The sequence below is a fragment of the Struthio camelus genome, chromosome 31 (genome assembly GCF_040807025.1).
Source record: "Struthio camelus isolate bStrCam1 chromosome 31, bStrCam1.hap1, whole genome shotgun sequence".
In the NCBI taxonomy this organism is placed as follows: Eukaryota; Metazoa; Chordata; class Aves; order Struthioniformes; family Struthionidae; genus Struthio; species Struthio camelus.
In genome coordinates this window covers 2,977,567-2,997,595 of record NC_090972.1, presented here as the reverse complement: position 1 = coordinate 2,997,595, position 20,029 = coordinate 2,977,567, and the positions used below count along the sequence as shown (strand labels likewise).

Sequence of the window (20,029 nt, the reverse complement as noted above, 5' to 3'; positions counted from 1 at the left end):
CAGGAACACCATACATTGGCCTTGCCTCATGCCTTGGACCCCATGATTTCTTTAGTCTCTTTAGGGACCTGCCACCGACAGTGGTTGATACCAGCCAGGAGGCTGGATGTAGGAAATGTGCTATTTCTTCCAGGCCACCCATGCCTACCTGGTAGGGTGCTTTAGGACAGGAGATTAGAAGGGATGAGCTCTTGCCCCAAATTAAACCCTCTGGTGTGGCACACAAGCGTGTGACCAGCCTCCTCCAGTAACCTCCACCTTGCACCGGAGAGGCTTCTCCCTCACACCTTCCTGTGGGAAGGCTGTTTCCAAATCCAACCCCTTTGGCACTTCATAGCTCATTCTGCCTCCCAGCACTCTTGCTCTAGAGTGCTTCTTTTTAGCCCTTTCCAGCCATTTTTACACCCTGCGGCAATGACTTGAGTGTGATTGCACACTGTGGGAAAAGCAGCCGCCTTTTGAGGTCTGGCTGGCTGAGGGTTCCCGTGCACGTACGGGATAAAATGGGGAGACAGGAGCTGCCACACAACCTTCCGGAGATCTTCTTGTGATTTTTTTCCTCCTTCAGGGCACAGGAGCCCCTGGGAGGGTTGAGAGCTGCAGCTCCTGCCTCTGCGTGATGCAGAACTTAGGGTGTGACCAGTTAAACCAAAACGCTTCAGCCAGGTCTCACGGCGAGGCCTGCAAACCCCAGCAAGGGTTACGAAAGGCACGAGAGCCACGTGCACGACTCCTTTGCCTGGAAAGAAAATAGGTGTTGTTTGGGAAGCAGCAAGGAACCACCACAGGCAGAAAAAGAAAAAGAAAAAGAAAAAGAAAAAGAAAAAGAAAAAGAAAAAGAAAAAGAAAAAGAAAAAGAAAAAGAAAAAGAAAAAGAAAAAGAAAAAGAAAAAGAAAAAGAAAAAGAGAACGAAGCTTAGCAATAGCCACTCCTGCCACTGAAGCTCCATCCTGGGCAAACATTTGCATTCCTGATGACAAAGCTTTTCCTCAGAGATTTCCAGAAGGCATTTGTTAAATCTCTGTTCCTCCGACTAAAAATGATGGGGCTCAAGAAGGGCGTGAAGACGGTGTAAGCCATGTCGATCAGAGCACCAGCTCCCGCAGCGCTGGGTGATCCATGTTTCAAGTAGACAACGGAGGCACCGCTGTAGTGCACCACCACCACGGTGACACGGGAGGCACAGGTGGAGAAAGCTTTGCGCCTCCCCTCCGCTGACAGCACCTGCAGGATCTGGCCCAGCATGAAGGCGTAGGTGAGCAGGATGAAGAGAGAGCAGCACAGCAGGGTGGCAATGCAAAGGGCATTGAGCACGGTGCCAACTGCATCGTCACCAACACAAGCCAGCTGGAGGATGGGGGACAGGTGGCAGAAGAAATGGTCGATGCGGTGGGACTGGCAGAAGGGGAACTGGAACACAGCGCCGGTCACCAGCAGCCCCAGGAAAACCCCCCCTGCCCACGAGGGGACCACCAGCCGAGTGCAGACTCGGGGAGTCATGACAGTATTGTAGCGCAAGGGGTGACAGATGGCCACGTAGCGATCATAGCCCATCGCCGCCAGGAGGAAAGAGTGCATGAAGCCAAACATGAAGGAGAAATGCATCTGTGCAGCACACCCGAGGAAAGAAATGGCTCTGCTCCCCAGCACTAACCCAGACAGCATCTTCGGGGTGATGGAGAAGGTGTAGCAGTAGCAGATTTGTGAGAAGGACAAAGCACCTAGGAAAACATACATGGGCACGTGCAGGCTCCGGTCCACCCTGATAACAACCATTATCACAGTATTTCCAGCCAGGGTCACTAGGTACATGAGGAGAAACAGCACGAACAGCACGACCCGGGGCTCAGGAAAGCGGGAAAATCCAATCTAAACGAGCCCTGCCGGGATGGTTTGATTCCCCCTTCGCATTTGTGCTTTGTCTGAAAAGAGCATGACAACAACGACATTCTAACAGCACCGTCAGATCGGCTTTCCGCAGAGAAAACAGCATCTACATCAGACACAAGTTCCTGCCTTTTACCTCCCCGGGGAAATATTGCAAAAAATGATGTTCACTTCTCCAGCATTGCTCTTCTTGATAGAGCAATATCACGTTTCAGCACTTTGCTGCCGCCTCGGGTCTGCAGCCACCATAGCTGCTGAGGAGGCTTTCTGGAGAGGACGTGGGTGGTGGCACTATTTATTCTGGGTGAGGGGGGAAAATCATCTCCCCTGATTCTGGATGTCCACCGTTTACATGTCTCTGCCTGAGCGGTGTCTCTTCTTCTCCTTCTAGAGGGGAAGAGGCATTTCTCACAGCGATTCCTCTGATCCCATCAGTCATTTACCTTTGGAGGAGGTGGCTCACGCTCCACAAGTGCCTGTCCCCTTCACTGTCAAAGAGGGGCCCCGCGTGACCTGCTGTGGGGGGATGCCTATGGACAGGGAAGGTGGTGTAAATCAGGGGAGATGCATTTTGAGGTCATTGTCCTGGCACTGTAGGAATTCCTTCCCTGCTCTGCCTTGCCCCGTGCCACTGTCCTACAGGGACCACACATAAGGGGTGGTCTTCATCTCCCTGCGAGCAATGAGACTCTAAGCCTGGCTGCTCTCAGAGCAAGCTCTGGCCCACGCATCTCACCTTAAAAAAAAAGTCACGCTTTGCCACAGGACCTCACCTGACATACAACATTATCAACTTCCCGGCTCTGCCCATGAGCTGGAAAGAGTTTGTACTGCTTGACTTTTTAATGGCAGTCGTCAGCCACAAGCCCGTACAATCCCCGATCAGATAAGAGGGAGCCAAAGGGTGAGAAAATTACCTTTAAAACTCTGCCTGCGTTTCCTGCTACTGCTTCTGCCCTCCAGGCTTCAGAAGGAAAAGACAGTGCTGATGAAGTGGTGAGCACTTGCTCTTCCAGGAAGGATGGACCCACCACCCCCAGCTGCATCAGCCCCGTGATGAGCCCTTTGCTCCCCAGCTCCGACCTGCCCACAGGCATGGCTCATACAGAAGGGTTTCAATAGCTTTCAGCCCCCACCTGGAGCACTAGACTGAGCCCTGTTATCTGAGGCCAGATGCTGCCTGCTTTTACACCCGTGCCTCCAAAGACTGGAGTGCAGGTGCCCGGCCAGCAGCAGGGGCTGCATATCTGATGCTGCCTCCCCCTTGCAAGCAGCCTGATGCCGAAGTACAAGGAGGCACCAGAGTCCTGCCCCTGGCCCGGCCCCCCACGGGACTGACACCAGGGCTTGGAGGAAGAGTCCATGGGGAGCTGTGAGATGAGGCTCCCTCCTCGAGGTCTCCAGAGGCCAGGCATCCCCCACGGGACCGTTAGCAAAACAAGCAGCTCGCTGCATAGCCAAACAGCAGGTCAGCACCCCACGGGCCCTGGCTTCAGCAGATCTCCCCCAGGTTTCCCTGGCACCACAGCATCTTCCTTGTGTGCCCCATGGGCAAGTCTGCTCTCCTTGCAGAGCAGAGCTCAGGACCATGCTCAAAGAGCCCAGCCAGGAGGTGGCACCGCACCCCCACCACTCCCAGCAAGCTCCTGGCCATCACCCCAATGCCCCTTCACACAAAGCAAAGGGCTCTTTGGGGTACTGCAGGGCCTCTCCTTGGGCCTGAGATCGTGTCATGTTGTAGATTAAGGCAACTCCTGAACAGTACAACAATGACCCCAAAATAAGAAGGTGGTGGTGGTGGGAGGAGGGGGAGGTTCTCACAGCCTTTCAAGGGTCATGCTCTGGGCAAGCCAGGACTCCAGTGAAAACCCATGGGTGGGCAGGTAGATCGCGGCCTTTTGGTTTCCTACTCTATGTGTAGGGCTAGGATTCCGTTCACCTAACTCCACAAGTCCTCAGTGCAAGTATCTCCACCGGAGCTGCTTCACTGGACTCCTTAGGTAGCCAGGGAAGAGCTAGACCATGGAGTCCAGGCACAATTCATCTCCCAGGCATGGATGCCCACTTCCAGGATGTGCTGGGTCTTGTGCTACAATGCACCCTGCACTGACAACCCAGAGAGCCCACGGCACCCGCTCCAAAGCAGATCTTCAGTGCACTCCCGAAGCTTCTAGTCAGAGGGTCTTGGCACAGATTTCTCCAGGGTCGGTGTGAAGAGCTGATCAAGCTCTCTGGGACTGTACCTAGCGAGCTGGTGCTCTGCCAGGTATATGACGTCCTGAGAGCTTGGCAAAGATTGTCTTAGCACGTGCACCAGTAGGAGGCGAGAACACCATATCTCAGGACCTTCTCACCAAGATCCAGCTTCCCTGGCTTCCCTGCCAAGGCATGGCTCATATGGTGCTGCCTGAATGCAGAGGGAAATGCAAAGCCTCCTCTGAGACAAGCTCATCCTACTGCACACCCTCAGTCTCCGTCTCCGTCAAGGGCAACTCAGGACAGCCAAGAGCATCCCAGCAACTAGCCTGCTCCAGTGTCTCACCTTACTGCTACCTGGCATTAGCCAGTCTGGAGAGCTCTGGGGACACGGGACAAGAGTCCTTGGGAGAATTGACTCCCCTTCCCAAGTCCTGGCTGTCCAGAACTGCTCCATGTGCATGTTGAACCCCTTTCCTCCGGTGGCTGGAAAAGCAGAAGGCCAGGCATGGAAGCCAAAAGCAGCAGCATGTGCCAGCAATGCCCTTGGCAAACCTTGCACGGACTCTCTGACTGTCCGTGCCAGCAGTGTGTGCGCCCAACTCAGCTTCAGCAGGCAAGATAGTTCTGGGCAAACCACCCCCAAAGTGACCCATCTCCCCTGCCCACCTCAGCTCAGAGGAGGACAACAAAGATGCCTGCAGGGGGTCCCTGAAGGAAGAAGCTCTCAGGACACTCAGAGAGATCTGGAAGCCAAGACCACTCAGGCCAAGTCGGCCTGGAGGGGCCCTGGCACAGATGAGGCATCCCAAGCAGCAGCAGCAGGAGCAAGGGAGGGTGCTGGGTCTGCCCGCAGGGAGGCCAAGTTGTCTCACAGCGTGGTTTTTCACTCAACCCCGCAAAGCCTGAGGACTCCCAAAGGAAGGCTGGCTCTGGGGGAAATGGAGGGAAAGGCAGGTTAAGGCACAAAGCAAAAAAGGGCTTTTATTCCTCACCTAACAGGCTGGGAGAGGAAGGCTGCAGTGTCACATGACATGAAAGATGTCTCTGAGAGCTGCTCCGGTGGAGGAGCGCCCCTCCAACTCTGCTGGTCTTGATGAGCTCTTCACACTATCAAAGGAGCCCGAGGGACTGTCTCAGAGCTGGAGGCATCAAAGAGAGGGAGATGAACGCCTTTTTCCATGGCCTTGGCATTGATCCCGGAGGGAATCCTCCAGAGCTCCCTTAGAGCCAGCAGGGACCTAGTCCTTGCTGCCAGCAGAGCTGAGAGCAACATTCCCCTGACCAAGGACACGTGTGCCCTTCCCACCAACCACACTGACCTCCTTGTGCAGTCTGGCAAAATCTCTGCTGAAGGCTCCACTCCAGGCAGGCCTGGGTGACCTGCTCAGTGTAGGGGCCTACCCTGGAGACACAGCCATCTCAGAAGATGGTCCTCCCCCACCCCTCCATGCCCAAGGCCTTGAGAGCTTGGAGGGGGAGCTAGCGGTGAGTCGATGCAACAGCCCCCTTGTCTGCAGCCCAGGTGATGTTCTCAAGCCTGGAGAACAGAGACCCAAAAGTCCGCAATCTGCTCAGCAGCGGCTCCTCCACCTCCAACACGCACATGGAGACAGCCTTCCTACGGAGCGCAAGGTCTTGCTTCACCTTCCGCCTCCTCTCCAGAAGTGGCTCGTAGCCCCAGACAGGCACCTGGCAGGGGTTGCTGTGTGCTCAGCCATGGCTTCTTGGTAACACGCATGGTTTCGTCTCCTCTCGCTGCAGCACAGACATTTGTACCTGTCCCAGCAGAGAGAAAAGGGCCCTTGCAGGGAGCGAGCCCCTGGCCTGCGTTTGGCACCTCGCTCAGGAGAAGAGCTGTGCACCACAGCTGTGCGTTTCAGACGAGTCAAGATAAGGACAGACGGCTCTCACCGAGGGTTGGGCAGCGCTACCTCTTAAACACACTGCTGCTGCTGGCCCATCACACCACTGTCCGCACCGAGTCACAGCACACACCTCAGGGCCCTGTCCTGGTGCAGGGAGAGGTGGTGGGCTGTGACGGGGTGGAAAGGAGCACAGAAGGGCAGGGCCACTCTTGCTGCAGAAACTTTTGGGGCCCACTTCCAGCAAGGAAGAAAGACCTACAAGTGCCTGTTGGAGCCCAGTTATTGCTTAGCAAAAGGCTCTGTGTCTTGAGTTCAGCACACATCCACTGCTGAGAGTTGCTGAGGGTATTGTCAGGATGCCTCAGGCAGGTCGATTCTTACTTATGCCCATTGCAACCAACTCCCGATGTCTAGCACGGGGTGAGCACATAGCAGTTCTTAATGAATGCGCACTCCCGCCTCCTGGGGCTGCAGTTCTCCCCTGGAGAACACCCAACATTACCAGCTGCTGCATGGAGAGCGAGACAATGCCATTGCCCAGCACAGGAGCCCAGAGGAAACTGGCCTTTCAGCCAGAGCATTTCCCTTCTCTCCTCGGGGGCTGAGCCTGCTCCTGCAGGCTCCCCTCAAAGTGCACTGCATGCTGCACCCACTGGTGCAGGCCTCCCTGGAAAGGTGCTGCACTTGCTGCTGCAGGCTCCCCTGAAAGTGCCCTCGACACAGATGGATTCAAAAAGCATGGATACATGAAGGGGAAATCATGCTTAACCAACCTGATAGCCATCTACGATGGGATGACTGGCCAGGTAGAGGAGGGGAGAGCAGCAGATGTTGTCAGGAAGGCTTTTGCCACAGTCTCCCATCACATCCTCATAGGCAAGCTTAGGAAGTGCGGGCTAGGTGAGTGGACAGTGAGGTGGATGGAGAACTGGCTGAATGGCAGAGCTCAGAGGGTTGTGATCAGTGGCAAGTTGGCGGCCCGTAACTAGCGGTGTCCCCCATGGATCCATACTGGGGCCAATCCTGTTCAACGTACTCATCAATGGCCTGCATGAAGGGCTAGAGTACACCCTCAGCAAGTTTGCTGATGATACTAAACTGGGAGGAGTGGCTGACACATCAGAGGGCTGTGCTACCATTCAGAGGGACCTGGACAGGCTGGAGAGATGGGCAGAGAGGAACCTCCTGAAATCCAACAAAGGCAAGGGCAGGGTCCTGCACTGGGGGAGGAATAACCCCATGCAGCAGTACAGGCTGGGGGCTGACCTGGTGGAAAGCAGCTCTGCCGAGAAGGACCTGGGAGTGCTGGTGGACAACAAGTTGACCAAGAGGCAGCAATGTGGCCTTGTGGCCAAGAAGGCCAATGGGATCCTGGGGTGCATTAGGCAGAGTGTTGCCAGCAGGTGGAGGGAGGTGCTCCTGCCCCTCTCCTCAGCCCTGGGGAGGCCTCACTTGGGAGTACTGTGCCCAGTTCTGGGCTCCCCAGTACAGGAGAGACATGGAGCAACTGGAGTGAGTCCAGCGGAGGGCTATTAAGATGGTGAAGGGACTGGAGCCTCTCTCCTCTGAAGAAAGGCTGAGGCAGCTGGGCCTGTTGAGCCTGGAGGAGAGAAGACTCAAGGGGGATCTGGACACTGTGCATAAATACCTGAAGAGAGGGTGTCAAGAGGATGAGGCCAGCCTCTTCTCCGTGGTGCCCAGCAATAGGATGAGAGACAGTGGGCGCAAAATGAAACACAGGAAGTTCTCTTTGAACATGAGGAAAAGTTTCTTTACTGTGAGAGTTACTGAGCACTTGTTGGGGTTTGCAGTTCACCTTTATTTGACCTCCATCAGACTGCCCAGCCCTGGTTGGGATTCCCGCCAGTGTCCGTTTAAACTCATTGGTGAGGAGAGGTCACATGTTACTAGGGTCCCTGGCTGTCCATCACCAGGAGCTTTCCAGAAGAGAGGCGGAAACCACGCTTGGCATGACCACGCCCACAATTGGCCCTTGGTATAAAAGGTGGCTGCTGGCGCCACAGGGGAGCTTCTGGGGGCTGCCGGAGTTGGTGGTGGTAACCGAAGAAAGAAGAGAAGAACCGAGAAGGAGCATGGCTGCGGGACAGCCGTCATTGGGAGCAAAAGCACCGGGTAGGAAGACGAGTGCTCCTTCAGTGCTCCCCCGCCCACTCCCTCCTGGTAGGGGACGCCGGACCAGGACAAGCCCGCCGGAGTCCACCACTCCTGAGCAGCTGCACGAGGTGTTGTAAGTTAACCACTACAGGCTTTGTTCCCAGGGGTCGGCATACCTCATTGGTGTGGCCGGATCGCAAATACGGGTTGTACCTGAACACGGTTTTATACCGAGGATCAGCACACCCACCCACCCACCTACCCACCCAGTGTGGCTAGATCACTTCTACGGGCTTTGTTCCCGGGGATTGGCACGCCTGTCCAGCAGGGCCTGATCAGGGCAATGCCCCCCACCCCCGCAGCCCCCACACCCCTTCTCTTTTTTTATAAAGGCACGTCAATATCATTCATAATTTTATTTGCTGTGAAACCTTATTTGCTTTGTTGTTATTTTTCCTGGAAGCTCCCACTAAATACCATTGTATATAGTTACTATATGTTTGTCTTGACTGTTTACCATTGTATAGTTACTGTATGTTTGTATTGATTGTTTAACTGAAATTAGTAAAGTTAGATTATCTGTAAATCCATTGATCTGAGTAGTGTAACCCTATACCGCCTAAACGAACCCAATTCTTTTATATTTGGTAAGTCCCGAGGAGAATAATCAGTTTTCCCACAATGCCCTTCAATTGGTGTGGGCGCTCCTCTGCTATGGACCGGGACAGCACTGGAAGAGGTTGCCCAGAGTGACGGTGGAGTCTCCATCCTTGGAGATGTTCAAAAGGCATCTGGACGCAAAGTGGGGCAAGGCGCTCTAGCTGGCCCTGCTTGAGCAGCGGGGTTGGACTAGATGTTCTCCAGAGGTCCCTTCCAACCTCAAGCATTCTGGGATTCTGTGAAAGCCCCAAACCCTGCACGGATGCCTGAAGCCTAAGGCCTAAGCTGCTCCCTGACAGCCCCTAACCGTCCAGCTGCCTTGTAAGACTAGTTGGAAGGCGTTTGGGGCCGGGGAGGCAGAGGAAGGGCAGGGTGTGTGGGGTGCTGGAGAGAAAGCACACAGGGAGGTGAGAGGGAAGGGGAAGGGCAGGGGAGAGGGAGCTGGAGGTGAAGGTGTGAGGGCTGGGCTGTAGGTGGTGAGGTCAGTTGTGCTGCAGGAAGCTGCTTGGTGAGGAAGCAGCAGGCTGGCCTGGGGAGGTGCTCAAGTGAAGGGCGAGGGGTAGCCCAGGAGGGCCGAGAGTAACTCGGGAGTAACTATGACTCTCTGAAGACGGGGCCATAGTTACTGACTGGGCTGAGCTGCGGAGGCAACACCTCCTCGTGGTCCCGCTGGATGCCCACTCGTGGGCAACCAAGTTTGCCTCTGCCCCAGTGTGCAGTGTTACAGTTGCTTCCTCCCTATCGACTGGCCTCACTGACCACTCGATAGTACTTCGAGGTGAATCAAAATTTTGATTGCGGATAATTGGCTTACTTGCAGTCCAGAGCCCTTGGCCTAGGGGCCGCTTTCAGGCATACCAGTTGAACTTGGGGGACTGGTTCTTCTGGCATGCTCTTAACTCCCGCAGTCATGTTTGACAACCTAGTAAGACCATGGGTTGTCAATTTCATGTCAGTGGGCACCCAGATGGATGAGTTTCCCATTGATGTCGCTGCCGCTAGGCCAGCGACTTTAACATCGAATGGGTGGCCTGCTGTGTTGCAGAATTTGACGTTCTGTAACTCGGATTATGACCCTTGGCATGGGACTATTCCCGGACCAAGTCTCGATTGCGTGAAAGATCTGCCGGAGGTTTATGAGGCTCTGGAATCCCCTGTTGTTTTGCCCCTGGCAGGCTGGCCTGCAGAAGAGGTTCTGGAGTCTCCCTCTCGCAAGGCAATCTTACCGGCTTTGGCGACCCCTATCCTTGACTCCAGGGGGGAGCAGCTGACGGTGGCACGCCGGTTGTGAAGATCCCAGATGAACATCCAGCATGTCCATGCTGTGGAGTCAAGGTAGGGAAAATCGCGGCCTTGACCGAACATCTGCAGAGAGCCCACGGTCGGCGACGAGTGCTATTTCAGTGTTCCCGGTGTGGGAGGCTGAATGAGAAACATCATAGCGTTGCCTGCCGCTTCCCGAGGTGCTGCGGAACCCTGGGGGAAGTGCAAGATGGAAGAAGCCTCGGAGGCCCCTCTCCCATGGAACTGTGAGGAATGCGACCGGGCGTTCAAGACGAAGAGCGGCCTTTCCCAACATAAACGTCTCGTTCACCCGAAGACTAGGAACAGGGAAAGGATTGAGGCGTCTCGCGCAAAAGGAAAGGGATTGCAGGGTATGCACAAGAGCGTTTGGTCAGAGGAAGAGACGGCTCTGCTGAGGGAGCTGGAACAGAAGTTTAAAGACCCATGGAATATTAATGAGCTGATTTCTGAGCATTTGCCCACAAAATCGGCAAAGCAGGTCAGCGATAAGAGATGGCAGCTGGCGGCTGGTGCAAAAGGATTCGCATCGCCGCGAAGAGCTGCAGGTTCGTGCGAAGGGGATGTACCGGTTGAGAGAGCGAAGACTGAATTGATTAGGATGGAATACAGGAGGATTATTGCAGAAAAGGTTCGAGGGGCCTCTCTCACCCCTGGTCGGAAGAGCGCATTTGAGAGGGCTTTGGAGGCTGTGGAGGAAGACCTCCGGAACATCGTTGATGTAACGTCGGAGGAGTGGTTGACGCAGCTGGTGGGACATACCGCCGCAGTGAGATTGAAACATCGGAGGAAGTACCGAGTGAAACCCACACCGGAAAAAGTGGAGAAGAGGTGGATGAAGAACAGGGCGGCGAGAAGAGGTCTGTACCTGAGATACCAGCGGCTTTTGGGCTCGATCGTAGAAAGCTCGCTGGTATCATTTTGGATACCATCGAATATATCAAGTGTCCCCTCCTGGATGGATGTGCTCTATTGCACGTTCAGAAGGAAGTGGGAGGAGGTCGGCCCCTTCGCTGCTCTCGGTCCTTTCCATAGTGCCGGAGAGGCGGACAACTCTGCATTCAAGAAGATGATCTCCCCTGCGGAGGTCCGGAAGAACATCGCGGAAATGAATAAGAGCTCCGCCCCGGGCCCGGATGGGTTGACTTTGGGAGATGTTGTCAAACTAGACCCCCAAGGCACCCAGTTAGCTGAATTGTTCAGCTTGTGGCTGCTGGCCGGGAAGATTCCGCATGGAATCAAGGAATGTAGAACTATTTTAATACCTACGTCTGCTGACCCTAGCTTATGAGGGGACATTAACAACTGGCGGCCCATCACCATCGGGTCGATTATTCCACGCTTGTTCTCTCGGATGCTGACAGCACCCCTGCCGCGAGTGGTGTCCGATCAACATGTGTGGGTGGCAAGCCAGATTCCAAACATTCAGGCTTGCCAGCTACACCGAGTTGCTCAATCCTCTGATACCATCATGGGGGCTATTGTCCTTGAAGAGGGGACCCAGAGGGAGTATGAGAAGGTATGGATCTCTGCGGGAGGGAGAGCTGACAAGATTCCATCAATTGCGGATGGGCAGGGGCAGAGGCAGGTTGGAGGGAGAACGCTCGGGTGCTGATGAGGAGGTCGTCCGTGCTGCCTCAGCTGAGCGGGCAGGAGCTGGAGGCAGGCGTGTGAGGACATGTAGGGCTGCGAGATGTCGGCCAAGAGAGAAGCCATGTTTTGTGGAGGTAAGGGGTCTTGAGGGAATGGTGCTGCAGGTGGGACAGGGACTGGGAGAGCCCCTGTGGAAGGCCCCTACCCAAAGCCTGACCCCTAACCTGAAGCCCTACCCTTCCACCTTGCCTCCTTGCCCTCTCTCTTTGCTAAGGCCAAAGCCAAAGTGCTATGGTGAAGCCTGAATCTCTGCCCCATGACCCTAACTCTTTGCCTGTGCCTGAAGCTAATCCCATGCCCTGATCCCTTGCCTTGAAGCACTAGACTGGGCTCTAGCCCTCACTCCTACCCAAACCCACAACCTTCTGCCACAAAACTCTAGCCCAAACCCCCAAGCCTGAGCACAAACCCCAAGCCCAACACTCAAGCAGAACCCACAGCTTTCCCTAATCCCACTAAGCGCAAAGCCCAAAGCCTCCACTGGAGCCCAAAGCCTCCACTGGTGCACTGTAGCCCAGCGGAGGGCTACAAAGATGATGAGGGGACTGGAGCCTCTCTCCTCTGAAGAAAGGCTGAGAGAGCTGGGCCTCTTGAGCCTGGAGAAGAGAAGACTGAGAGGCAATCTCATCGATGTCTACAAGTATCTGAAGGGAGGGTGTCGAGAGGATGGGGCCACACTCCTCTCCGTGGTGCCCAGCGACAGGACGAGAGGCAACGGGCACAAACTGAAACACAGGCAGTTCCAAAAACTTCTTGACTGGGAGGGTGACTGAGCACTGGAAGAGGTTGCCCAGAGAGGCTGTGGAGTCTCCTTCGCTGCAGATACTCAAAACCCGTCTGGACACGATCCTGGGCAATGTGCTCTAGAGGACCCTGCTTGAGCAGCGGGGGTTGGACTCGATGATCTCCGGAGGTCCCTTCCAACCTCAGCCATTCTGTGATTCTGTGATATTGAGCCCCACCTCAGAGGAAATTACAACAAACTCTTCAAGCCAGATTTGATTGTAGTTAAAGAGGGTCGGGCGAAGGTGGTGGACCTTACGCTCCGTTATGAAAGTAACTTGTCATCTGTATGTGGTGCAGCAGAGGAAACATCCCGGAAACATCAACATCTGGAGGAACAAGTGAGAAGTTTGACGAGAGCTGGCGAGGTCGAGTTCCTGGGGTTCCCGCTTGGAGCAAGAGGGAAGGGGTACAACGGCAATGACGGACTCCTCGCCGACCTTGGACTCTCTGTTAGCCGCATGAAGAAGGTAGCGAGGCTCTTCTCGTGAAGAGCTCTCCCATCTTCGGTGGATATATCGCACATCTTCACTAGTAAAGGTAAGATGTCGCAATTTTAACTGTTATTACTTATTGTGACCTAGCCACAAAGTCCTTCTTTGGAAGGCAACAGTAAAACTCTTCACACAGGCGACATGAGCTTGCTCTGTCTTCTGTACCTGCTGAATTTTGCTCTTGCCCAGCTCCCTTGCGGTCGAGCTGTTTCCTTTTGGGACGTGGGATCTTGTCCCCTGATGACCACTAATCTTGACACGGGCGGACAGGCCACCTGAAATCCAACCCGGAAAAGGTGCCATAGTACACTATGGTTCGTTCAGTAGCCAAATGCCTTGTCATCTAATTAGTGACGCGCATGGATGGATGAAGGAGATTCCCACTGTCCCTACCTACTCTCCAGCGAAACCACAGCCAAGGGAACGGGCTTGGCGGAATCAGCGGGGAAAGAAGACCCTGTTGAGCTTGACTCTAGTCTGGCGCTGTGAAGAGACATGAGAGGCAGGAGTAACTATGACTCTCTGAAGACGGGACCATAGTTACTGACTGGGCTGAGCTGTGGAGGCAACACCTCCTCGTGGTCCCACTGGATGCCCACTTGTGGGTAACCAAGTTTGCCTCTGCCCCAGTGTGCGGTGTTATAGCTGCGTCCTCCCTATCGACTGGCTTCACCAACCACTCGATAGTTTCCCAAGGTGAATCAAAATTTCAACTGCTAAGTAACTGGCTTACTTGCAGTCCAGAGCCCTTGGCCTAGGGGCTTCTTGCCGGCATGCCAGTTGACCTTGGCGGACTGGTTCTTCTGCTGTATACCGAAGACCCGTAGTCATGTTCGACAACCTAGTAAGACCTTGGGTTGTCAATTTTGTTTCCGTGGGCACCCAGACAGGTGAGTTTCCTGTCGATGTCAGTGCCGTCAGGCCGGTGACTTTAACATTGAATGGGTGGTCTGCTGTGTTGCAGAATTTGACGTTCTATAACGCGGATTATGACCCTTGGGATGGGACTATTCCCGGACCAAGTCTCGATTGCGTGAAAGATCTGCCAGAGGTTTATGAGGCTCTGGAATCCCCTGTCGTTTCGCCCCTGGTAGGCCGGGCTGATGAAGCCCGGGGGGAGGTGGCGGCAGGAGCGGTTCTGGAGTCTCCCTCTCGCAAGGCAATCTTACCGGCTTTGGCGACCCCTATCCTTGACTCCAGGGGGGAGCAGCTGACGGTGGCACGCCGGTTGTGACGATCCCAGATGAACATCCAGCATGTCCATGCTGTGGAGTCAAGGTAGGGAAAATTGCGGCCTTGACCGAACATCTGCAGAGAGCCCACGGTCGGCGACGAGTGCTATTTCAGTGTTCCCGGTGTGGGAGGCTGAATGAGAAACATCATAGCGTTGCCTGCCACTTCCCGAGGTGCTGCGGAACCCTGGGGGAAGTGCAAGATGGAAGAAGCCTCGGAGGCCCCTCTCCCATGGAACTGTGAGGAATGCAACCGGGCGTTCAAGACAAAGAGTGGCCTTTCCCAACATAAACGTCTCGTTCACCCGAAGACTAGGAACAGGGAAAGGATTGAGGTGTCTTGCGCGAAGGGAAAGGGATTGCGGGGTATGCACAAGAGCGTTTGGTCGGAGGAAGAGAGGGCTCTGCTGAGGGAGCTGGAACAGAGGTTCAGAGAGGCACGAAACATCAATAAGCGGATTTCTGAGCATTTGCCGACAAAATTGGCAAAGTAGATCAGCGATAAGAGACGGCAGCTGGCGGCTGGTGCCAAGGGACTCCCATCGCCGAGAAGAGCTGTAAGTCCGTGCGAAGGGGAGGTACTGGCTGAGAGAGCGAGAATTGAAACGCTTAGGATGGAATATAGGAAGATAATTGCGGAAAAGGTTCGAGGGGCTTCCCTCACCCCTGGTCAGAAGATTGCGTTTGAGCGGGTTTTGGAGGGTGTGGAGGAAGACCTCCGGGACATCGTTGATGTAACGTCGGAGGAGTGGTTGACGCAGCTGGTGGGACGTACCGCCGCAGTGAGACTGAAACATCGGAGGAAGTACCGAGCGAAACCCGCGCCGGAAAAAGCGGAGAGGAGGTGGATGAAGAACAGGGCGCTGAGAAGAGGGCTGTTCTGCAGAACGATTTTAATACCAAAATCCGCTGATCCTAGTCTGTGAGTGGACATTAACCACTGGCAGCCCATTACCATCGGGTCAGGTGGATCCTTGGGTGGGTCTCTCCCGTCCGGAGCTGCAAGAAAAACTGAGCACATGGGTTAAAAACATTGGCGTAGACCTGCTTAAACCGCTCCAGAAGGTGGAGATCTTGAGGACCTATGCCATCCCACAGCTGCTGTATGCAGCAATTCAGGCTGGTGTCAACGCCACTTATCTCCACTCCCTGGACCTTTTGGTAAGATCTGCGGTGAAGAGATGGCTTCACTTATCTTCCAGTACTTGTGATGCCATCTTATACGCCAGCTACAAGGACGGCGGTCTCAGAATCGGGCGGCTGGTGAGCCAGATTCCGAACATCCAGGCTCGTCGGCTCCATCGTGTCGCCCAGTCCTCCGATGACATCACGAGGACCGTGGTCCTCGGGGAAGGCATCCAGAAGGAGTTTGAGAAGGTGTGGATTGCCGCAGGAGGAAGGGCGGACAAGATTCCGCTCATCGGGGAGGAGTCCCCCTTGGTCATCTCCGCTGCCCTGGAAGGTGACGAGACGAGATCCGAAGGGGAAACTCCTGCTCCCAGGGTCATCTACCCTGTTCCTAGTAAACGGAGAAAGAAAGAACTCGAGAACTGGGCCAATCTAATATCTCAAGGCCGCGGCATCAGAAATTGTGAAAACGATTCCATTAGTAATGATTGGCTGTTTCATTACCGGGCAATCCTCATAGGAAGTTAATAAGAGCGTTACAGCTTCGAGCCAATGTCTATCCCACTCGGCAGTGTTTGGCTCGGGGCTTGGGAGAGGGTGTTCCTAAGGGGTGCAGGCATTGTCCTGCGGAATGGGAGACTTGTGCCCACATCATCGGCTACTGTCCTGCTGTGCAAGACGCCCGGATTAGGAGACATAACGTCTTGTGTGGTTTGCTGGCGGAGGAAGCCAAGAAGCTGGGGTGGGAGGTATTTATTGAACCTCACCTCAGGGGACGCGACAACGAGCTCCTCAAGCCAGATTTGATTGTTGTAAAAGAGGGCCGGGCAAGGGTGGCGGACGTTACTGTCCGTTTCGAAAGTAATTTGTCATCCTTAGGTGATGCAGCAGGAGAGAAAGTGCGAAAATACCAACATTTGGACGAACAAGTCAGAAGTCTGACAAAAGCTGGGGAGGTCCAATTCCTGGGGTTTCCGCTTGGAGCAAGAGGGAAGTGGTATGCCGGCAATGACGCTCTCCTCGCCCACCTTGGACTCTCTGTTAGCCGCATGAAGAAGATAGCGAGGCTCTTCTCGCAGAGAGCTCTCCTATCTTTGGTGGACATATTGCACATCTTTGCTAGCAAGGTAAGATGTGTCAATTATAACCTTATTGTGACTAATTCTTATGCCTTCTTCGGAAAGGCAACAGTAAAATTCTTCACACAGACGACTGAGCTTGCTCTGTCGTCTGTACCTGCTGAATTTTGCTCTTGCCCGGCTCCCTGCGTGGTTGACCTTTACCTTTCAGACTGTGTGATCTCGTCCCCTAATGACCACTAATCTTGACATGGGCGGACAGGCCGCCCGTCATCTCAACCCGGAAAAGGTGCCCTAGAGTTTCTATGGTTCGTAAAATAGCCAAATGCCTCGTCATCTAATTAGTGTCGCGCATGAATGGATGAATGAGATTCCCACTGTCCCTACCTACTCTCCAGCGAAACCACAGCCAAGGGAGTGGGCTTGGCGGAATCAGCGGGGAAAGGAGACCCTGTTGAGCTTGACTCTAGTCTGGCGCTGTGAAGAGACATGAGAGGCGGGAGTAACTATGACTCTCTGAAGACGGGACCATAGCTACTGACTGGACTGAGCTGCGGAGGCAACACCTCCTCGTGGTCCCGCTGGATGCCCATTCGTGGGTAACCAAGTTTGCCTCTGCCCCAGTGTGCAGTGCTATAGTTACTTCCTCCCTATCGACTGGCTTCACCGACCACTCGATAGTTTCCCAAGGTGAATCAAAACTTCGACTGCTAGTAATTGGCCTACTTGCAGTCCAGAGCCCTTGGCCTAGGGGCTTCTATCAGGCATACCAGTTGAACTTGGGGGATTGGTTCTTCTGGTGTATACCAAACCCCCACAGGCATGTTCGACAACCTAGTAAGACCATGGGTTGTGAACTTCGTGTCAGTGGGCACCCAGACAGGTGAGTTCCCTGTTGATTTCACGGCCGTTAGGCCGGTGACTTTAAAATCAAATGGGTGGCCTGCTGTGATCCAAAATTTGACGTTCTGTAACTCGGCTTATGACCCTTGGAATGGGAGTATTCCCAGACCAAGTTTGGATTGCGTGCAAGATCTGCCAGAGGTTTATGAGGCTCTGGAGTCCCCTGTCGCTTCGCCCCCGGTACCCCGGGCTGATGAAGCCCGGGGGGAGGTGGCGGCAGGAGTGGGCCTGGAGTCTCCCTCTGGTAAAGCAATCCTACCGGCTATGGTGACCCCTATCCTTGACTCCGGGGGGGGAGCAACTGACGGCACGCCAGTTGTTAAGATCCCAGATGAACATCCAGCATGTCCATGCTGTGGAGTCAAGGTAGGGAAAATTGCGGCCTTGACAGAACATCTGTGGAGGGCCCACGGTCGGCGACGGGTGCCTTTTCAGTGTTCCCGGTGCGGGAGACTGAATGAGAAACATCATAGCATTGCCTGCCACTTCCCGAAGTGCCGCGGAACCCTGGGTGAAGGGGAAGATGAAGAGGCCTCGGAGGCCCCCCTCCCGTGGAGCTGTGAGGACTGCGACCGAAAGTTCAAGACCAAAAGCGGCCTTTCCCAACATAAGCGTCTTGTTCACCCAGGAACTAGGAACAGGGAAAGGATCGAAGCGTCTCGCGGAAGAGGAAAGGGATTGCGGGGTATGCATAAGAGCGTCTGGTCCGAAGAAGAGACGGCTCTGCTGAGAGAGTTAGAACAGAAGTTTAAAGAAGCACGGAATATTAATAAGCTGATTTCTGAACATTTGCCTACAAAATCGGCGAAGCAGATCAGCGACAAGAGACGGCAGCTGGCGGCTGGTGCCAAAGGATTCGCGTCGCCGCGAAAAGCTGCGGGTCCGTGCGAAGGGGAGGTACCGGTTGAGAGAGTGAAGATTGAGCTGATTAGGGTGGAATACAGGAGGATTATTGCAGAGAAGGTTCGAGGGGCCTCTCTCACCCCTGGTCTGAAGAGCGCATTCGAGAGGGCTTTGGAGGGTGTGGAGGAAGACCTTCGGAACATCGTCGATGAAACATCGGAGGAGTGATTGACGTAGCTGGTGGGACATACCGCTGCAGTGAAATTGAAACATCATAAGAAGTACCGAGTGAAACCCGCGCCGAGGAAGGTGGAGAGGAGATGGATGAAGAATAGGGCGCTGAGAAGAGGCCAGTACCTGTGATACCAGCGGCTTTTTGAGATAGATCGTAGAAAGCTCGCTGGTATCATTTTGGATAACATCGAGAGTATTAAGTGTCCCCTCCTGATGGATGTGCTGTATTGCACGTTCAGAAGGAAGTGGGAGGAGGTCGGCCCCTTCGCTGGCCTCGGTACGTTCTGTAGTGCCGGAGAAGCGGACAATTCTGCATTCAAGAAGATGATCTCCCCTGCGGAGGTCAGGAAGAACATTGCGGAAATGAATAAGAGCTCCGCCCCGGGCCCGGATGGGTTGACCTTGGGAGACGTCGTCAAATTAGACCCCCAAGGCACCCAGTTAGCTGAATTATTCAATCTGTGGCTGCTGGCCGGGAAGATTCCGGATGGAATCAAGGAATGTAGAACGATTCTAATACCCAAGTCTGCTGATCCTAGTTTACGAGGGGACATCAACAACTGGCGGCCCATCACCATCGGGTCGGTCATCATGCGCTTGTTCTCTCGAATTTTGACGGCACGCCTGCGACGAGCATGTCCGATTAACAGCCGCCAAAGGGGTTTTATTTCAGCCCCGGGCTGCGCGGAAAATCTGAAGCTCCTCCAGACGCTCATCAAGCACGCCAAGAGAGATCATAAGGCGTTAGCAGTGGTCTTTGTGGACTTGGCGAAAGCCTTTGATTCTGTCCATCATCGACACATCCTTCGAGTCCTCGAGCAAAAAGGCATGGATGATCATGTAATCAGTATCATCGCCAATTTGTATTCCAACTGTGCGACTCGGCGGGAGGTGGGGGAAGCGTCCTCTGAGGGAATTAAGATCCTCACCGGGGTGAAGAAAGGAGACCCAATGTCCCCGCTTCTGTTCAACCTCTCAGTGGACCCGTTGTTATGTAGCTTGGAAGATTCTAAGAACGGATTTAAGTACGGTGATTGCTCCGTGTCATCTTTGGCGTTCGCGGACGATCTAGTCCTTTTGAGTGACTCGTGGGAAGGCATGGAGAAGAACATCAGAGCGGTTGAGGAGTTTTGTCACCTATCCGGGCTACGTGTGCAAGGAAAGAAATGCCACGGTTTTATGATCAGGCCCACGAAAGACTCATTCACGGTTAGCAACTGTGAGACTTGGACAATCGGTGGCATTCTGCTCAATATGATCGAGCCCGGCAGCTCTGAGAAGTACTTGGGCCTGGGGGTGGATCCTTGGGTGGGTCTTTCCCGTCCGGAGCTGCAAGAAAAACTGAGCACATGGGTTAAGAACATTGGGGTAGCCCCGCTTAAACCACTCCAGAAGGTGGAGATCTTGAGGACCTATGCGATTCCACGGCTGCTGTATGCAGCAATTCAGGCCGGTGTCAACGCCACTTACCTCCACTCCCTGGACCTAATGATAAGATCTGCGGTGAAGAGCTGGCTTCACTTACCTTCCAGTACTTGTGATGCCATCTTATACGCCAGCTATAAGGACGGCAGTCTCAGAATCGGGCGGCTGGCAAGCCAGATTCCGAACATCCAGGCTCGTCGGCTGCACCGTGTCGCCCAGTCCTCCG

At 54.4% G+C, this 20,029-nt stretch overlaps 1 protein-coding gene across 1 annotated transcript; it reads right to left on the bottom strand.

The window, feature by feature from the left end:
- Positions 1 to 916: 916 nt before the first annotated feature.
- On the bottom strand, positions 917 to 14,210 carry LOC138063001 (olfactory receptor 10H1-like). The gene is made up of 4 exons (XM_068922679.1): positions 14,129 to 14,210; positions 9,954 to 10,049; positions 4,431 to 4,570; positions 917 to 1,870 (listed from the first exon to the last, which is right to left on the bottom strand). Exons 1-4 carry the CDS (start codon positions 14,208 to 14,210, stop codon positions 917 to 919), a joined length of 1,272 nt encoding a protein of 423 aa, XP_068778780.1.
- Between the last annotated feature and the right edge of the window lie 5,819 nt (positions 14,211 to 20,029).